General features: G+C 41.3%; 1 protein-coding gene across 1 annotated transcript in view; it reads left to right on the top strand.

Annotated features, from left to right (window-relative positions):
- LOC137314905 (peroxidasin homolog) overlaps positions 1-15,334 on the top strand; it is a 573,760-nt gene that overhangs the window by 398,166 nt on the left and 160,260 nt on the right. Inside the window, exons 9-10 of the mRNA XM_067979924.1 lie at positions 8,388-8,557; positions 11,654-11,926. Of these exons, the coding sequence (XP_067836025.1) occupies positions 8,388-8,557; positions 11,654-11,926 (443 nt within the window). The remainder of the gene's footprint in view (positions 1-8,387; positions 8,558-11,653; positions 11,927-15,334) is intronic.

Raw genomic sequence — 15,334 nt, 5'->3', positions numbered from 1 at the left:
TTGATCTCTTTTATGATTCTTAAATAGATGAGTGCCATTGACAATTTTCCGATCCATGGGGACAATTCCTGAATTGAGAGAGGTTTGGAATATCATGACTAACGCATCAGCAATTTCCTCACCTGCTTTTTTAAATACTCTGGTGTGGAAACCATCGGGTCCTGGAGATTTATCTATCTTTAATAACATTGGTTTCTCCATCATCATGTTTTTACTTATATTGAATCTAGTTTGTTCCTCCCCTTGATTTATTTTTAGTTTTCTTTGTATCTCTGGTATATTATCCTCATCCTCCACGGTGAAGACTAATACAAATTCATTGTTTAGTAAGACTGCTATTTCCTGATTTCTAATTATAATAATTAGGGGCCTACATTACTCTTAGTCACCCTCTTTTTCTTAATATATTTGTAAAAACCTTTAGTGTTTCCTTATATCCCTCACAAGCTTTTTCTCGTATTCCTGTTTTGTAGCTCTTACTACTTTTTTTTGTATCCCTTTGCTTTTCTTTATATCTCTCCCAGTCCGCAGGATCTCTACTGTTCTTTGCCTTTGCATAGGCCCTTTCTTTTAGTTTTATACTATCTCTCACTTCCCTTGTTGACAAAGGTTGCTTAATTACACAACAAGAGCTCTTGCCCTTTAGCAGTATGTATAGGTCTTGTATTCTACCATATACTTTTTTGAACATCTCCCACTGTTCATCCATAGTTTTATCAATGAGTAGTTCTGCCCAGTCTATTGTGGTCAATTTCTGCCTCATCCCTCCAAAGTCAGCCTTCCCTAAACTTAAAACCTTGGTTGCTGACTTACTCTTCTCCCTCTCAAACCTAATATCGAATTCTATCATATTATGGTTACTGATAGCTAGGTGTTCCCTTACTGTTAGATTATTGACTAATCTAAGATGGCCTGTTCTCTTATTGGTTCAAGAACATATTGTTACAGAAAGCTGTCTCGAATACACTCAAGAAATCCGCTGCCTTTGTGACTCGAGCTGTTCTGCTTCTCCCAGTCCATGTGAAAATTAAAGTCTCCCATTATAATTACTCTGTTTTTGCAACAAGCTTCTCTGATCTCCACGTTTATGTATCCTGCTACTTTATCACTGCTATTTGGAGGTCTATAAACAACTCCCATTAAAGTCTTGCATCCTTTTCTATTCCTCAATTATACCCATAGCGTTTCTACTGCCTGCTCACCCTTACTGATAACCCGTTTTTCCTTAGTGTTACTTATCAACATTGCTACTCCTCCTTTTCCAATTTCCCTGTTCTTTCTAACCTGGAATATTTATCTCCCAGTCAGGTGCAGCTTGTGGCCAGGTCTCAGTGATGGCCACTACATCATACCCCTTTAGCTGAATTTGCACTTCCAATTCACTTGTTTTATTTCTTATGCTACGTGCATTAGTATTTAGAACTTTTAATTTGGCAATAGATACTGTCCTGCCCTTATGCCCTGATGTTGTTAACACATATTTTAACTTATCACAGTTTGGTATCATCTTGCATTGAGCCTCAGAATCCAAGTCATTGGTGTAAATATGTAGTGGTTCCAATACCGATCCCTGGAGCACTCTGATTAGTACTTTCACTCCCCATCTCAACATAACTCCTCTAACAAGTACCCATTGTTTCCTACCCTTCAGCCAATTTCTTATTCATTCCTAAAATTTACCATGGAATTCCACACCTTTGAGCTGACCTAATAGATTTTCTTGTGATATTTGGTCCGATGTCTTTTGACAGTCCAAATAAGGCATGACGTAAGGCTTTTCACAGTCTATCTGGGTGTCACTTCCTCAAAAGAGATTAAAAGGGTTGATCAGATGTGTTCTTTGCTTTCTGAGTCTATGTTGATAGCTGTTTACATGCTTATTGTACAGATAATCCTCAAATTTACTCATTTGCCTTTTCGAGCTCTCTTAAGAGCTTGACTGCTTCCTCTGAACCCATCCACTTAAACACATGTTACTGTTTATTATAAGTGAAAAGCTATTAAAGTATAGCAGATTTCATTTTTAAATCATAATGAGTGACACCTGCCATTCAGCCCCTCGTGCCTGCTCCACCATTTGATAAGATCATGGCTGATCTGTGATCCAGCTCCATATACCTGCCTTTGGCCCATATCCTTTAATACCTTTGGTTGCCAAAAAGCTATCTTTCCCACATTTAAATTTAGCAATTGAGCTAGTATCAATTGCCGTTTGTGGAAAAGAGTTCCAAACTTCTACCGCCCTTCTTGTGTAGAAATGTTTTCTAATCTCACTCCTGAAAGGTCTGGCTCTAATTTTTAGACTGTGCCCCCTACTCCTAGAATCCCCAACCAGTGGAAATAGTTTCTCTCTATCCACCCTATCCATTCCCCTTAAACTTCCCCTAATCTTATAACCTTCGATCAGATCACCCCTTAGCCTTTTAAACTCCAGAGAACACAACCCCAATTTGTGTAATCTCTCCTCGTAACTTAATCCTTGAAGTCTGGATATCATTCTAGTAAACCTACGCTGCACTCCCTCCAAGGCCAATATGTCCTTCCAAAGGTGCGGTGCCCTGAACTGCTCACAGTACTCCAGGTGCGGTCTAACCAGGGTTTTGTATCGCTGCAGCATAACTTCTGCCCCCTTGTACTCCAGTCCTCTAGATATAAAGGCCAGCATTCCATTAGCCTTCTTGATTATTTTCTGCACCTGTTTATGACACTTCAATGATCTATGTACCTGAACCGCTAAGACCCTTTGGACATCCACTGTTTTTAACTTTTTACCATTTAGAAAGTACCCTTGTCGATCCTTTTTTGATCCAAAGTGGATGACCTCATATTTGTCTGCATTGAATTCCATCTGCCACAGTTTTGCCCATTCACCTAATCTATCAATATCGCTTTATAATTTTATGTTTCCATCTAAACTGCTTACAATGCCACCAATCTTTGTGTCATCGGCAAACTTAGATATGAGACTTTCTATGCCTTCATCTAAGTCGTTAATAAATATTGTGAATAATTGAGGCCCCAAGACAGATCTCTGCGGGAGTCCACTAGTCACATCTTGCCAATGTGAGTACCTACCCATTATCCCGACTCTCTGTCGCCTTTCGCTCAGCCAATTTCCTAACCAAGTCCGTACTTTTCCCTCGATTCCATGGGCTTCTATCTTAGCTAACAGTCTCTTATGTGGGACCTTATCAAATGCCTTCTGGAATTCCATATAAATAACATCCATTGACATTCCCCTCTCCACTACTTTAGTCACCTCTTCAAAAAATTCAATCAGGTTTGTCAGGCACGACCTACATTTCACAAATCCATGCTGGCTCTCCCTGATTAACTGAAAATTCTCGAGGTGTTCAGTCACCCTATCCTTAATTATAGACTCCAGCATTTTCCCCACAACAGATGTTAGGCTAACTGGTCTATAATTCCCCGGCTTCCCTCTCTCTCCTTTCTTAAAAAGCGGAGTGACATGTGCAATTTTCCAATCTAGAGGGACAGTTCCTGAATCTAGAGAACTTTGAAAGATTATAGTTAGGGCATCTGCAATCTGCTCACCTACTTCCTTTAAAATCCAGGGATGGAAACCATCTGGTCCTGGGGATTTGTCAGTCTTTAGTGCTATTATTTTCTTCACTTATATTATATTAATTTTATCGAGTCCCTGTCCCCGATTCAATATTAGTTTTCTTGGGATTTCCAACATGCTCTCCTCTTTTTCTACTGTAAATACTGACGCAAAGTAATTGTTCAACATGTCCGCCATTTCCCCATTGTCAATGACAATATCCCCACTTTCAGTTTTTAAGGGGCCAACACTGCTCCTGACCACCCTCTTTTCCTAATATAATTATAAAAGTTTGTCGTATTGGTTTTGATATCCCTTGCAAGTTTCTTTTCATACTCTCTTTTTGTAGCCCTTACTATCTGTTTTGTGACCCTTTGTTGATCTTTGTATCTTTCCCATTCGCCAGGATCTGTGCCATTTTTTGCCTTTTTGTATGCCCTTTCCTTATGTCTTATACTGTCCCTTACCTCTTTAGTTGTCCATGGCTGTTTTTTTTGGTAAGTAGAGTTCTTGCCCCTCAGGGGTATAAACCGATTCTGTATCACGTTAAATGTTTCTTTAAACATTTCCCACTGATCATCAGTCGTTTTACCCATTAACAGATTTGCCCAGTTTACTGTGGACAGTCTCTGTCTCATCTCATTAAAGTCGACCTTACCCAAGTCTAGAATCTTAGCAGCTGATTCACTTTTTTCCCTTTCAAACACTACATTGAACTCGATCATATTATGATCGCTATTGGATAGATGTTCATGCACAGTTAAGCTGTTAACTAAATCTGGTTCATTACTCATTACTAAATCTAGTATGGCTTGCCCCCTTGTTGCCTCTAGGCCATACTGCTGTAGAAAACTATCCCGAACACACTCAAGAAATTCACTACCTTTCTGATGGTTGCTAGTCTGCTTTCCCCAATCTATGTGAAGGTTAAAGTCACCCATTAAGACCACTATGTCTTTTTTCCACGCTTGTCTAATCTCTGCATTTATACAATCTAGCACTTCAGAGCTGTTGCCATGGGCCCTCTTCACAACTCCCCCTATAGTATTAGATCCTTTCCTATTTCTCAATTCAACCCATAAGGTCTCTGTTGGCTGCTTACCTCTCGTTATATCCTCCTTGATCATTGAATTGATTTAATCTCTAATCACTAAGCCTACTCCTCCCCCTCTTCCATTTTCCCTATTTCTCCTGTAGACCTTATAACCTGGTATATTTAGTTCCCAATCCTGACCATCCTGCAGCCATGTCTCCGTAATAGCTATCATGTCATACCCTCCAATTTGAATTTGAACCTGTAGTTCATTTAATTTATTCCTTATACTCCGTGCATTTGTATATAGAACTCTTAGTTGGGCCACACACCCCAGCCTGACCTTCAGCTTTGATGCTGGGTTAATCGCCTTACGCCTTCTAGTTTTCACTTTATCTGTAGTGTCTAAAGTACACTTTCTTTCTGCTGCTTTACGCTTTTCCCTTTTACTTGTTCTTGAACAACTGTTTGTACTATTTGTATTGTAAATTTCCCTTGGGTCTTCCCCTCTCTTGCTGCTCTCAACTTTACTCCCTTCTGACTCCCCGCTAAGGTTCCCATCCCCCTGCCACTCTAGTTTAAACCTTCCCCAACAGCACTAGCAAACACCCCCACATGGACATTGGTCCTGGTCCTGCTTGGGTGTAACCCGTCTCACTTGTATAGGTCCCATCTTCCCCAGAACCGGTCCCAATGTCCCAGGAATCTAAATCCCTCCCTCCTACACCATCCCTGCAGCCACGCATTCATCCTGTCTATTCTCCAGTTCCTATACTCATTAGCACATGGCACTGGTAGTAATCCTGAGATCACTACCTTTGAGGTTCTGCTTTTTACTTTATCTCCTAACTCCTTGAATTCACCTTGCAGGACCTCATCCCTTTTTTTACCTATGTTGTTGGTACCGATATGGACCACGACTACTGGCTGTTCACCCTCCTCCTCCAGAATGCCCTGCAGCCGTTCCGTGACATCCTTGACCCTAGCACCAGGGAGGCAACATAACATCCTGGAGTCACGTTTACGGCCGTAGAAATGCCTGTCTGTTTCCCCTTACAATTGAATCCCCTATCACTATAGCCCTGCCACCCTTCTTCCTCCCCTCCTGTGGAGCAGAGCCACCCGTGGTGCCACAAACTTGGCTCTTGCTGCTTTCCCCTGACAAGCCATCTCCCCCAACAGCATCCAAAGCAGAATATCTGTTTGAGAGGGAAATGGCCCCTGGGGACTCCTACTCTACCTGCCTGGTCCTTTTACTCTGCCTGGCAGTCACCCATTTCCTTTCTGCCTGCGTACTCTTTACCTGTGGTGTGACCACCTCACTGAACGTGCTATCCACGATAGTCTCAGCATCGCGGATGCTCCACAATGAATCCACCTGCAGCTCCAGCTCCGAAATGCGGTTAGCCAGTAGCTGCAGCTGGACACACTTCCTGCACACATGGTCACCAAGGACACTGGTAGTGTCCATGACTTCCCACATAGTGCAGGAGGAGCATATCACGGGTGCGAGCTCTGCTGCCATGACTTGCCTTAGAGTTACACTGCGTTCACCTCTCAGACTCTCCTCCCGCTCTCGGTCTCTCCTTTTATACTGTGCTCACCTCTCGGACTCTCCTGCCTCACCTGCGACGTCGCACAGTAATTGTCTCTTGTTGCAGGTCTGCTGCTGCTTTTATCCCCACTCTCAGTCTTCTGCTGCTCAGGTCCGCCGCTGCTCTGCGGAAAAAGTTAGGAAAAGCAAGGCAAAGCAGCACCTCCTTCCCCCACTTCACCGAACTCCCACACTCACCAAACTCTGAGGTGTTCACTCTGTGCTAAAGAAACTTACAAAAACCTACATAATGTCAATGTGGTCATAAAGCCACCATTATGACAAACTATAGAAAGTGGGACCACGTAATTTTTCTGATTAATTTCTCTGCTATATGTACAGAGTGTTATCTGATAATGAAATGTCCAGACGGATTTTCTCCATTTATCATTCTGTTCTCATTTAACCTCAGGAGGGTTCTTCGTAGCCACTGTGCATGTATTCAATTTCCAATGAGTCAAATTTCTCCAGTCAACTTTTTCATAGTCTATTCTGATAAACAGACTAATGTGCTGTTTGTTTCACTGCTTTTAAGAAAATAAATCATGGAAAGCCTCATTTAGTCATGTTATTTGTCAGCGTGTTTAGTTTTGAAAGAAAAATGACATGACATGCTAGATTTTCTTATTAATGTGTGATACTAACATGATTCAACAGTACACAACTACAGTGAATAAGTTTAATTAACTCATTGGTGACAATGCAAGATTGTCACCCCGCATTAGAGAAGTTGGGGACAAGCCAATCTTTTTGCTTGCAGTGTGAAATTTAGCCAGTAGCATGTTTTTGCAACCCATGGGCCATAACTCAGTGGTGGCTGAGATGATTTAGCACGTTCTCTATAGCATTTTTCTTTGTTTTCTGCTACATAACCACATTAAAAAGGAAGGGATATCAAGGCTGTGGGTAAGAGTTTCAACTGGTATTTATGCCAGATCCCATGGATTCTTCCAACAATGCCACAACGGAAGCCGTGTCCTTTTAATCCTATAAAGATATCTTTAAACTGTTCAATGATATAAGAGGGTAGAATATTCACTGTTTATATCATTTCTCTGGGGTATCCACTGATCTTCCAGCAAAGTTATGGGAGGAGATCAGGAGAACTCCCACAGAAATTCCGGGCGAAGGTGTCTGAACTGACTGATGTCACTGCCATCCATATTTATGTGTTACCATGTTAATCTGCTCATTAGAAAGAATCTGGAATTAAATGTCAGATAGAACTCTTCCTTCAGTGATGTCGTAAAGTTCAGTTCTATGAATGGGAAGTACCGTCCTCTATTGTTCTGACTCAAGAGTCAATGTAGGGAGACATCACAATATCACATGAGGGGGAGAATTCTATGCAGAATTTCAGCTTCTAGCCATCAGTTCTAAAATATAAAGTAATATAATGAGACAACTGAAAAATAGCACTAGAAGTTCAGGTTTCTCCTATGAATTATGTGGCAATTCAGCAGAACACATTTAAAATACAACACCTTATGGGGTGAAGGCCAGTGCCGGCTGCACTCAGTAAAACCAGGCCTTGGGACTGCCTGCTACCAAAAAGGTAAGTTTTTGAAATTTACTTACTGATTGTGGAGCCAGAAGGAGCAGGAGTGTTCCTCTCAACCCCAAATTTTAAAAAGGTGGGCTGTCGCTATGCCGCCCCCCCCCCCCCCCCCCCGCAACCTGATCATCGCCACTATCCTTGGCCTGGCCTCCAATCCCTCTCTCCGTGTCTGATGTTCCAACCCGACTCGGCTTTTGATACTCCCTCCCCCCAACCCCGTCCTCCGTTTCTCCCTCCCAGGCCCTCCAATCTTTGTTTACTCTTTGCCAGCTGGTTGTTCACGCCATGCCGGCTTGATGTTGAAGAGGCTCAAGGCCCAATATTGGGGGTGCCTCGGGCCTCACCATTTAGGTGTATGGACGCCAACCTGCACACCCGAATTTCTACCCTAAGGTGTATCTTGGTCCTGGTTTAATTTCTGGCCTTTCCAATTAATTTCCACTGAAGTTACAATGGGACTATGCTAAAATGGCTACAGATTTTTGGTTACAATATGTTTACAATTTTGCTACGTACAGCAAGAAAGCAACAGGAGATTTTTTTCCCCTTAAATTTTTATCCTAAAGTTAAGCAGAACAGTTCACAAAGCAATAATATAGCATTCCTTTTGACTGTTTACATCTCTATTTTATTCTAGCAATGAATTACACATGAAGAATGACATTCGTCTGAATTTACTAAATGATGGTACCTTGATGATCCAGAATACACAGGAATCTGACCAGGGGACATACCAGTGCATGGCCAAAAATGTGGTGGGAGAGGCCACAACCCAGGGCGTTTTACTCCGATACTTTGGTACTCCAAGTAAGAAATCATCCACATTAGTGTGTTCTTTATTTTTTCCTGTTTTATTTGTTCAATGTTTTCTTGCTTTCAGTTCTCTTTTCACAGCAGCTTTAACTTGAATTGTGAAAAAGCTGTGAATAATTTTGTATCACATTTCGGGATCTTTGATCATTTTTTCTTTCTTTTATGGAAAGCATTTGAGATTAAATTAGGTTTTAAGTGTTCTGTTTCAAAACTAAGTGACCTTGCACTGATACTTTAAAAATAATCAAAAAGTGTAATGGAATGCTGGCCTTTATATCTAGATGACTTGAATACAAGGGGGTAGAAGTTATAGTGCTGCCATACAAAGCCCTGCTCAGACCACACCTGGAGTACTGTGTTCAGTTCTGGGCACTGCCCCTCAGGAAGGGTATATTGGCCTTGGAGGGAGTGCAGTGTAGATTTACTAGAATGGTACCTGGACTCCAAGGGTTAAATTACAAGGAGAGATTACAGGGTTGTAGTCCCTGGAATTTAGAAGATTAAGGGGTGATTTGATCAAAGTTTTCAAGAATATTAAGGGGAACTGATAGGATAGATAGAGAGAAACTATTTCCACTGGTTGGTGAGTCTAGGACTAGGGGACACAGCCTAAAAATTAGAGCCAGGACTTTCAGGAGTGAAGTTAGGAAACACTTCTACATGCAAAGGGTGGTAGAAGTTCGGAACCCTTTTCTGCAAACAGCAGTTGCTGCTAGCTCAATTGTTAATTTTAAATCTGAGATTGATAGATTTTTGTTAACCAAAGGTATTAAGGAATATGGAGTTCAGTCACAGATCAGCCATGATCTCATTGAATGGCGGAACAGGATCGAGGGGCTAAATGGCCTACTCTTGTTCCTATCTTCCTAAAGCCACATGCTGCAGACATTGAGGATGTGTATTAAAGCCAGATAAGCCAGTATGCGGATCGTCACGTATCACAGTCCGTTGTAACTGATGCAATAAGGGTCAATTATCTTATTCCAGGCCCATTAAGGCACGATGTCCCTTAATTATTTTGAGAATGAAGGGAGTTAAATCAAATGAGATTTGATTACATCTGTTAGTTACTCTGTACGTTCACTTGCTGTCCGTAAAATAAAGCAATTAATGATTCACTTCTGGCCTCATCTCGCCAAATTATTTTATTCTGCCTTTAGAAAAACTGGAGGAACACATGTGCTCTTAAAGTGTGACTATTTTGTTCAGATACATCATGAAATACAATTACAGTACAAGTCTGCATTTCCGAGTAAAATTCATGTGATTGAGGTCGCTTAAAGAAAAATTGTTGGCATATTGGCACTAATATTTGAATTAAAATATAAAAATGAGAAACAAAATTAATATGGAATATTGTAGATGTTTCATGTGACAGCTCTCCTGAGGACACAAGTAGTTTATGTTGTGAGTAGCTGAGCCATACAGATGAAGGAAGTCCCAGGTTTAATTCTCAGACTGTGCTGAGTTAGCTGATCTCAATCAGGCAGCAATGAGAATTTTGCAATTGGGTTTGAAAGGGGGAAATTAGCAAGATTCCTACTCCTAATCCCGCTTTTTTGCTGGAAGTCTGCATGCATAGATGTCAGGTGAGGACTGGATTGGGGTCGATTGTAATGCCACTCAACTTGTGAAGTCTGCTGAACTTAGAACGAAAAGTACTTTGCTTACTCTTTCCTTCCCCTTTAATTAAAGTATAGTTAAAAGGGAATCACTTTCTGTTCTAAGTATGATGGGCTATTCACCATGAAAAGCCTAACAGTCATGCCCAATTCTGTCTTCATCTCTTTTAAAGTTCAATGTTTCATCCACCTACAAGTCTGATTTTTGTGGTATATAAATGATGATATCAGTTTTGAATATCAGTGTGTTTTCATATCAAAGTAAGAGAATTTGCATTATTTGTTTAAAAAGATAGATCAGGCTTGGGATGTTTTAGGTGAGGCAACATTTTCAAATTTGACTGTATCCAATTTCTTGGATCTTCAATCAGCCCATATTAAAATGAACAATGAATAGAAAGTCATGCTGACTGATCACATTGTCTTTAAACTATCACTTTCTTCAAGAGAAATTCTTCAAGCTTGTTTTCTGTTTGGGATTGGAAAAGACCATGCAGTTCTTTGTATCATTTTCATCACAATAAGAGAGCACAGAAGTCATGTCCCAATGTTATTTTTGTTTGTAAACAAATGGAGAGAATAAAGGATTAACAAACATATTTTCATTAAGACAATACGACTTTAAAAGTTATCTTACTTCTTCTCGAAGGGACTTGTTTATGTATAATATTCATCCCAAGTGCACAGAGATTGCTTCTGAAAATTTTAAATGTCCTGGAGTAGACTAGTAGGAAAATGTGAAAGGGACTCTAAGAGTTGGATTTCCTCGTGCTGTTGCACCCAAAATTGACATGATAGGAGCGGAAAATGGGGCAAAAGCAGACAAAAGCCACCATGTTCCCGCCTGGACCTCAATTTCTTTTCCCCTGCCCCTACTGGAATGTCTGTGAGTTGCCCCTTTCCCACTCACTGCATGTAAGTTCCAGTGGAAGGGCGTGGGTACTGGGTTTCAATACAATTTCTCTCCTTACCGCCACTGTCTCCATCAAACCCAGGGCCTGCCAGAAGAAAGGTGGCGATGGACCCTGAGGCAGTAGTGGTAAGCCCCCAAATTTGATTTGAGAGGAGGTTTAGTAGTGCCCTCCTCCATAATGGCCCTCAGCACCAATCTTCTAGGCATTAGTCTTGTCTGAGGCCTAAAAAAAAAGTGTTGTTGTCCTCTTCGGGGCTCTTCTATAAACCTCCTTTAACTGACCAGCCATCTCTTCTGGTGCTGCAGCAATGGTCTCACTGAGTCACTTGCAGAATTTTTTATTCCACATGACCTCAACATAAGAAAATTAAGGCAGATTTATAGTAGTGGTGGAGTTCTGGCCTCTGCTTGGAAGAAGAGAATCCAGCCCTAACACATTAACCCTAAAACACTGTACACCGAGACTACTTAGTTTGGCAGTTGAGGAATGTTAATCAACCAAAGTATAGAATACTTAAAATGAGTGTTTTAATGTGACACAATTTTCTGCTCTAGCCAAGCCCAGTTTTGTGATTCGGCCACAGAACACTGAGGTTCTAGTTGGATCAAGTATCACTCTGGAGTGCAGTGCCACTGGGCAGCCCCAGCCTCGAGTTACGTGGACTAAAGGGAATGGAGAACTGCTTCCTACGGACTCCAGATACACCACCACTTCCTCAGGTGGCCTATTTATTCAGAATGTCACCCTCCAGGACCACGGCCAGTTCATCTGTCATGCCAGTAATAATCAAGATTCCATCCAATCCACAGCATCCATCATTGTACAAGGTAGGTGTGACTTTGGCATTGTTGAGTGATGATTCTGGGCTCAAAAAGGAGTGTCATAAATTGGGAAATTTGTGCTGACTTATTTTTAAAGTATGAAAAGTGTACTTAATATGCTGGATTTTCCTCCACTTTATCAGCCAAAATCGGGCAGTGGAGTGGAGGGAAGTCAAGGAAAATTGGGCAGGAAGGCAGCAAACAGGAATCCCGCCCCAATCCAACTGTTTCTTTAATCCCCCTGAGACAACAGGAAAGAGTACTATTCACCTATTCATGTAGATGATGGCAGAGGGTCTGACAACTCAGCTTCCACTGCTCACAGGAGAGGAGCGACAGTAGTCCCTGGAGCAGGAATGGAAGGCCCCCATTGTCCCTTTTGGAGATTCCGCCAGGTGCCCACCCTTTGTGAGTAATGAGCGCCGAACCAAGAACACAGGTCAGACTCAGAGTGGTGGGTGGAACTTCCACTCCGACCCTCCTCTGGTGGAAGGAGTGATATTCAGCCCATTATGTTTTAGGATGTCAGGCTTCATGGTCCATATTTTAAAAGGTTTCTTTTGCTTCATCACAACTAATCTAATTAGTTAATGCTATTTGAAAGGTAGCAAATTGTTCACAGCAGTATGAACCTTGCATTCTATATCAACTAACATATTTATGTGCTTGGAGATCAGTTCACATGATGTTGGTTAGATAATTGATGTCTGACAATAAATGCATTTTCATTGTTGTATCGTCTCAAGAGTGTCTGGCGAATATGGATAAAGACAACTCAGACTCCAGACAATGTGTGTTTACTTGTTTATTAATGCTCCATGGGATCACTTTCATGATATTATTATGATGTAGGTTTGTGTCATTCTTCCTTTGATGATGTATGGCGAATAGCTCTATCTTCAAAGAATTAAAGGTATGAAAACGATGATCTTTCAAGACTGAGCAATTCTGCAGCAATACCAATAAATCTTCGGGTGCATTGGACTATATTAGCACGTGATTTGCATATTATGAAGAGACATTAGGCTAGAAATTTGGCCATGTAGCTCCCGTTGTTTGGGCGTTACGCGGCCTCCCGAAGATCCAAAATGGTGTCTGGGATGCGCGTGCACGCTTCTAGCGTGAAGTGTGCTGGACGCGATCTTGGTAAAGGGCTTCGCACACACACATATAACGAACGCCGGCAGCATGTAAAGTATAAGAATATAAGAAATAGGAGCGGGAGTGAGCCATATGGTCCCTCGAGCCTGCTCCGCCATTCAATCAGATCGTGACAGATCTTTGACTCAACTCCACTTTCCTACCCGATCCCCATATCCCTTAATTCCCCTAGAGTCCAAAAATCTATCCGTCTCAGCCTTGAATATATTCAATAATTCAGCATCCACAGTCCTCTGGGGTAGACAATTCCAAAGATTCAGAATCCTCTGCATGAAGAAATTCCTCCTCATCTCAGTCTTGAATGGCTGACCCCGTATCTTGCGATTATGCCCCCTAGTTCTAGACTCTCTAACCAGGGGAAACAATCTCTCAGCATCTACCCTGTCAAGCCCCCTCAGAATCTTATATGTTTCAATGGGGTATCTCTCATTCTTCTAAACTCCAGAGTATAGGCCCATTCTACTCAACCTCACATCATAGGACAACCCCCTCATCCCAGGAATTAATCTAATGAACCTCCGTTGCACTGCCTCTAAGGCAAGTATATCCTTCCTTAGATAAGGAGACCAAAACTGTACGCAGTACTCCAGGTGAGGTCTCACCAAAACCCTGTACAACTGTAGTAAGACTTCCTTACTCTTCTACTCTAACCCCCTTGTAATAAAGGCCAACATGCCGTTTGCCTTCCTAATTGCTTGCTGTACCCACATCCTAACTTTTTGTGTTTCTTGTACGAGGACACCCAAGTTTCTCTGAACACCAACATTTAATAGTTTCTCACCATTTAAAAAATATTCTGTTTTTCTCTTCTTCCTTCCAAAGTGAATAACTTCACATTTTGCCACATTATACTCCATCTGCCACCTTCTTGCCCACTCACTTAATCTGTCTATATCCCTTTGCAGATTCTTTGTGTCCTCCTCACAGCTTACTTTCCCACCTAGCTTTGTATCGTCAGCAAACTTGGATACATTACACTCGGTCCCTTCATTTAAGTCATTAATATAGATTGTAAATAGCTGAGGCCCAAGCACCGATCCTTGTGGCACCCCACCACTTACAGCCTGCCAACCTGAGAATGACCCCTTTATCACTATTTTCTGTTTTCTGTCCTTTAACCAAACCTCTATCCATGCTAATATATTACCCCCAACCCCATGAGCCCTTACTTTGTGTAACAACCTTTTATGTGGCACCTTATAAAATGCCTTTTGAAAATCCAAATATACTATATCCACTGGTTCTCCTTTATCTACCCTGCTAGTTACAGCCTCAAAAAACTCCAATAAATTTGCCAAACACGATTTCCCTTTCATAAAGCCATGTTGACTCTGCCTAATCATATTATGATATTCCAAGAGCCCTGTTACCACTTCCTTAATAATGGATTCCAGCATTTTCCCGACGACCGATGTCAGGCTAAATGGCCTGTTCTTCCCTGTTTTCTCTCTCCCTCCCTTCTTGAATAGTAGGGTAACATTTGCTACCTTCCAGTCCACTGGGACCATTCCAGAATCTAGAGAATTTTGGACGATCATAAGCAATGTATCCACCATCTCTCCAGCCACCTCTTTTAGAACCCTACGCTGTAGGCCATCAGGTCCTGGGGATTTGTTGGCTTTTAGTCCCATTAGTTTGTCCAATACTTTTTCTCCAGTGATATTAATTGTTTTAAGTTCCTCACTCTCTTTTACCCCTGGTTCCCCATTATTTTTGGTCTGCTTTTTGTGTCTTCTGCTGTAACAGCAGATGCGTTATTTGTTTAATGCATCTGCTGATTCCCCATTATGATTTCTCCTGTCTCAGCCTCTAAGGGACCAACTTTTACTTTTGCTACTCTCTTCCTTTTTACATACTTGTAGAAGTTCTTACAATCTGTTTTTATATTTCTTGCTAGTTTACTTTCATATTCTATTTTCTCCCTTTTTATCAAATTTTTGGTTGTCCTTTGTTGGTTTCTAAAACTCTCCCAATCCTCAGGCTTATTACTCTTCCTGACAACATTATAGGCCTCTTCTTTCAATCTAATACTCTCCTTAACTTCTCTGGTTAGCCACGGGTGGATCACTCTTCCCGTGGAGTTTTTATTTCTCAATGGAATGTATATTTGTTGAGAATATTGAAATATTTTTTTAAATGTTTGCCATTGCTTTTCAACTGTCAAACCCTTTAATTTAATTTCCCAATCTACCTTTGACAACTCGCCCCTCATACCTATGTAATTGGCTTTATTTAAGTTTAAGACTCTAGTTT

This window comes from Heptranchias perlo, chromosome 3 (genome assembly GCF_035084215.1).
Source record: "Heptranchias perlo isolate sHepPer1 chromosome 3, sHepPer1.hap1, whole genome shotgun sequence".
In the NCBI taxonomy this organism is placed as follows: domain Eukaryota; kingdom Metazoa; phylum Chordata; class Chondrichthyes; order Hexanchiformes; family Hexanchidae; genus Heptranchias; species Heptranchias perlo.
This window is presented reverse-complemented; position numbering and strand designations above follow the sequence as displayed.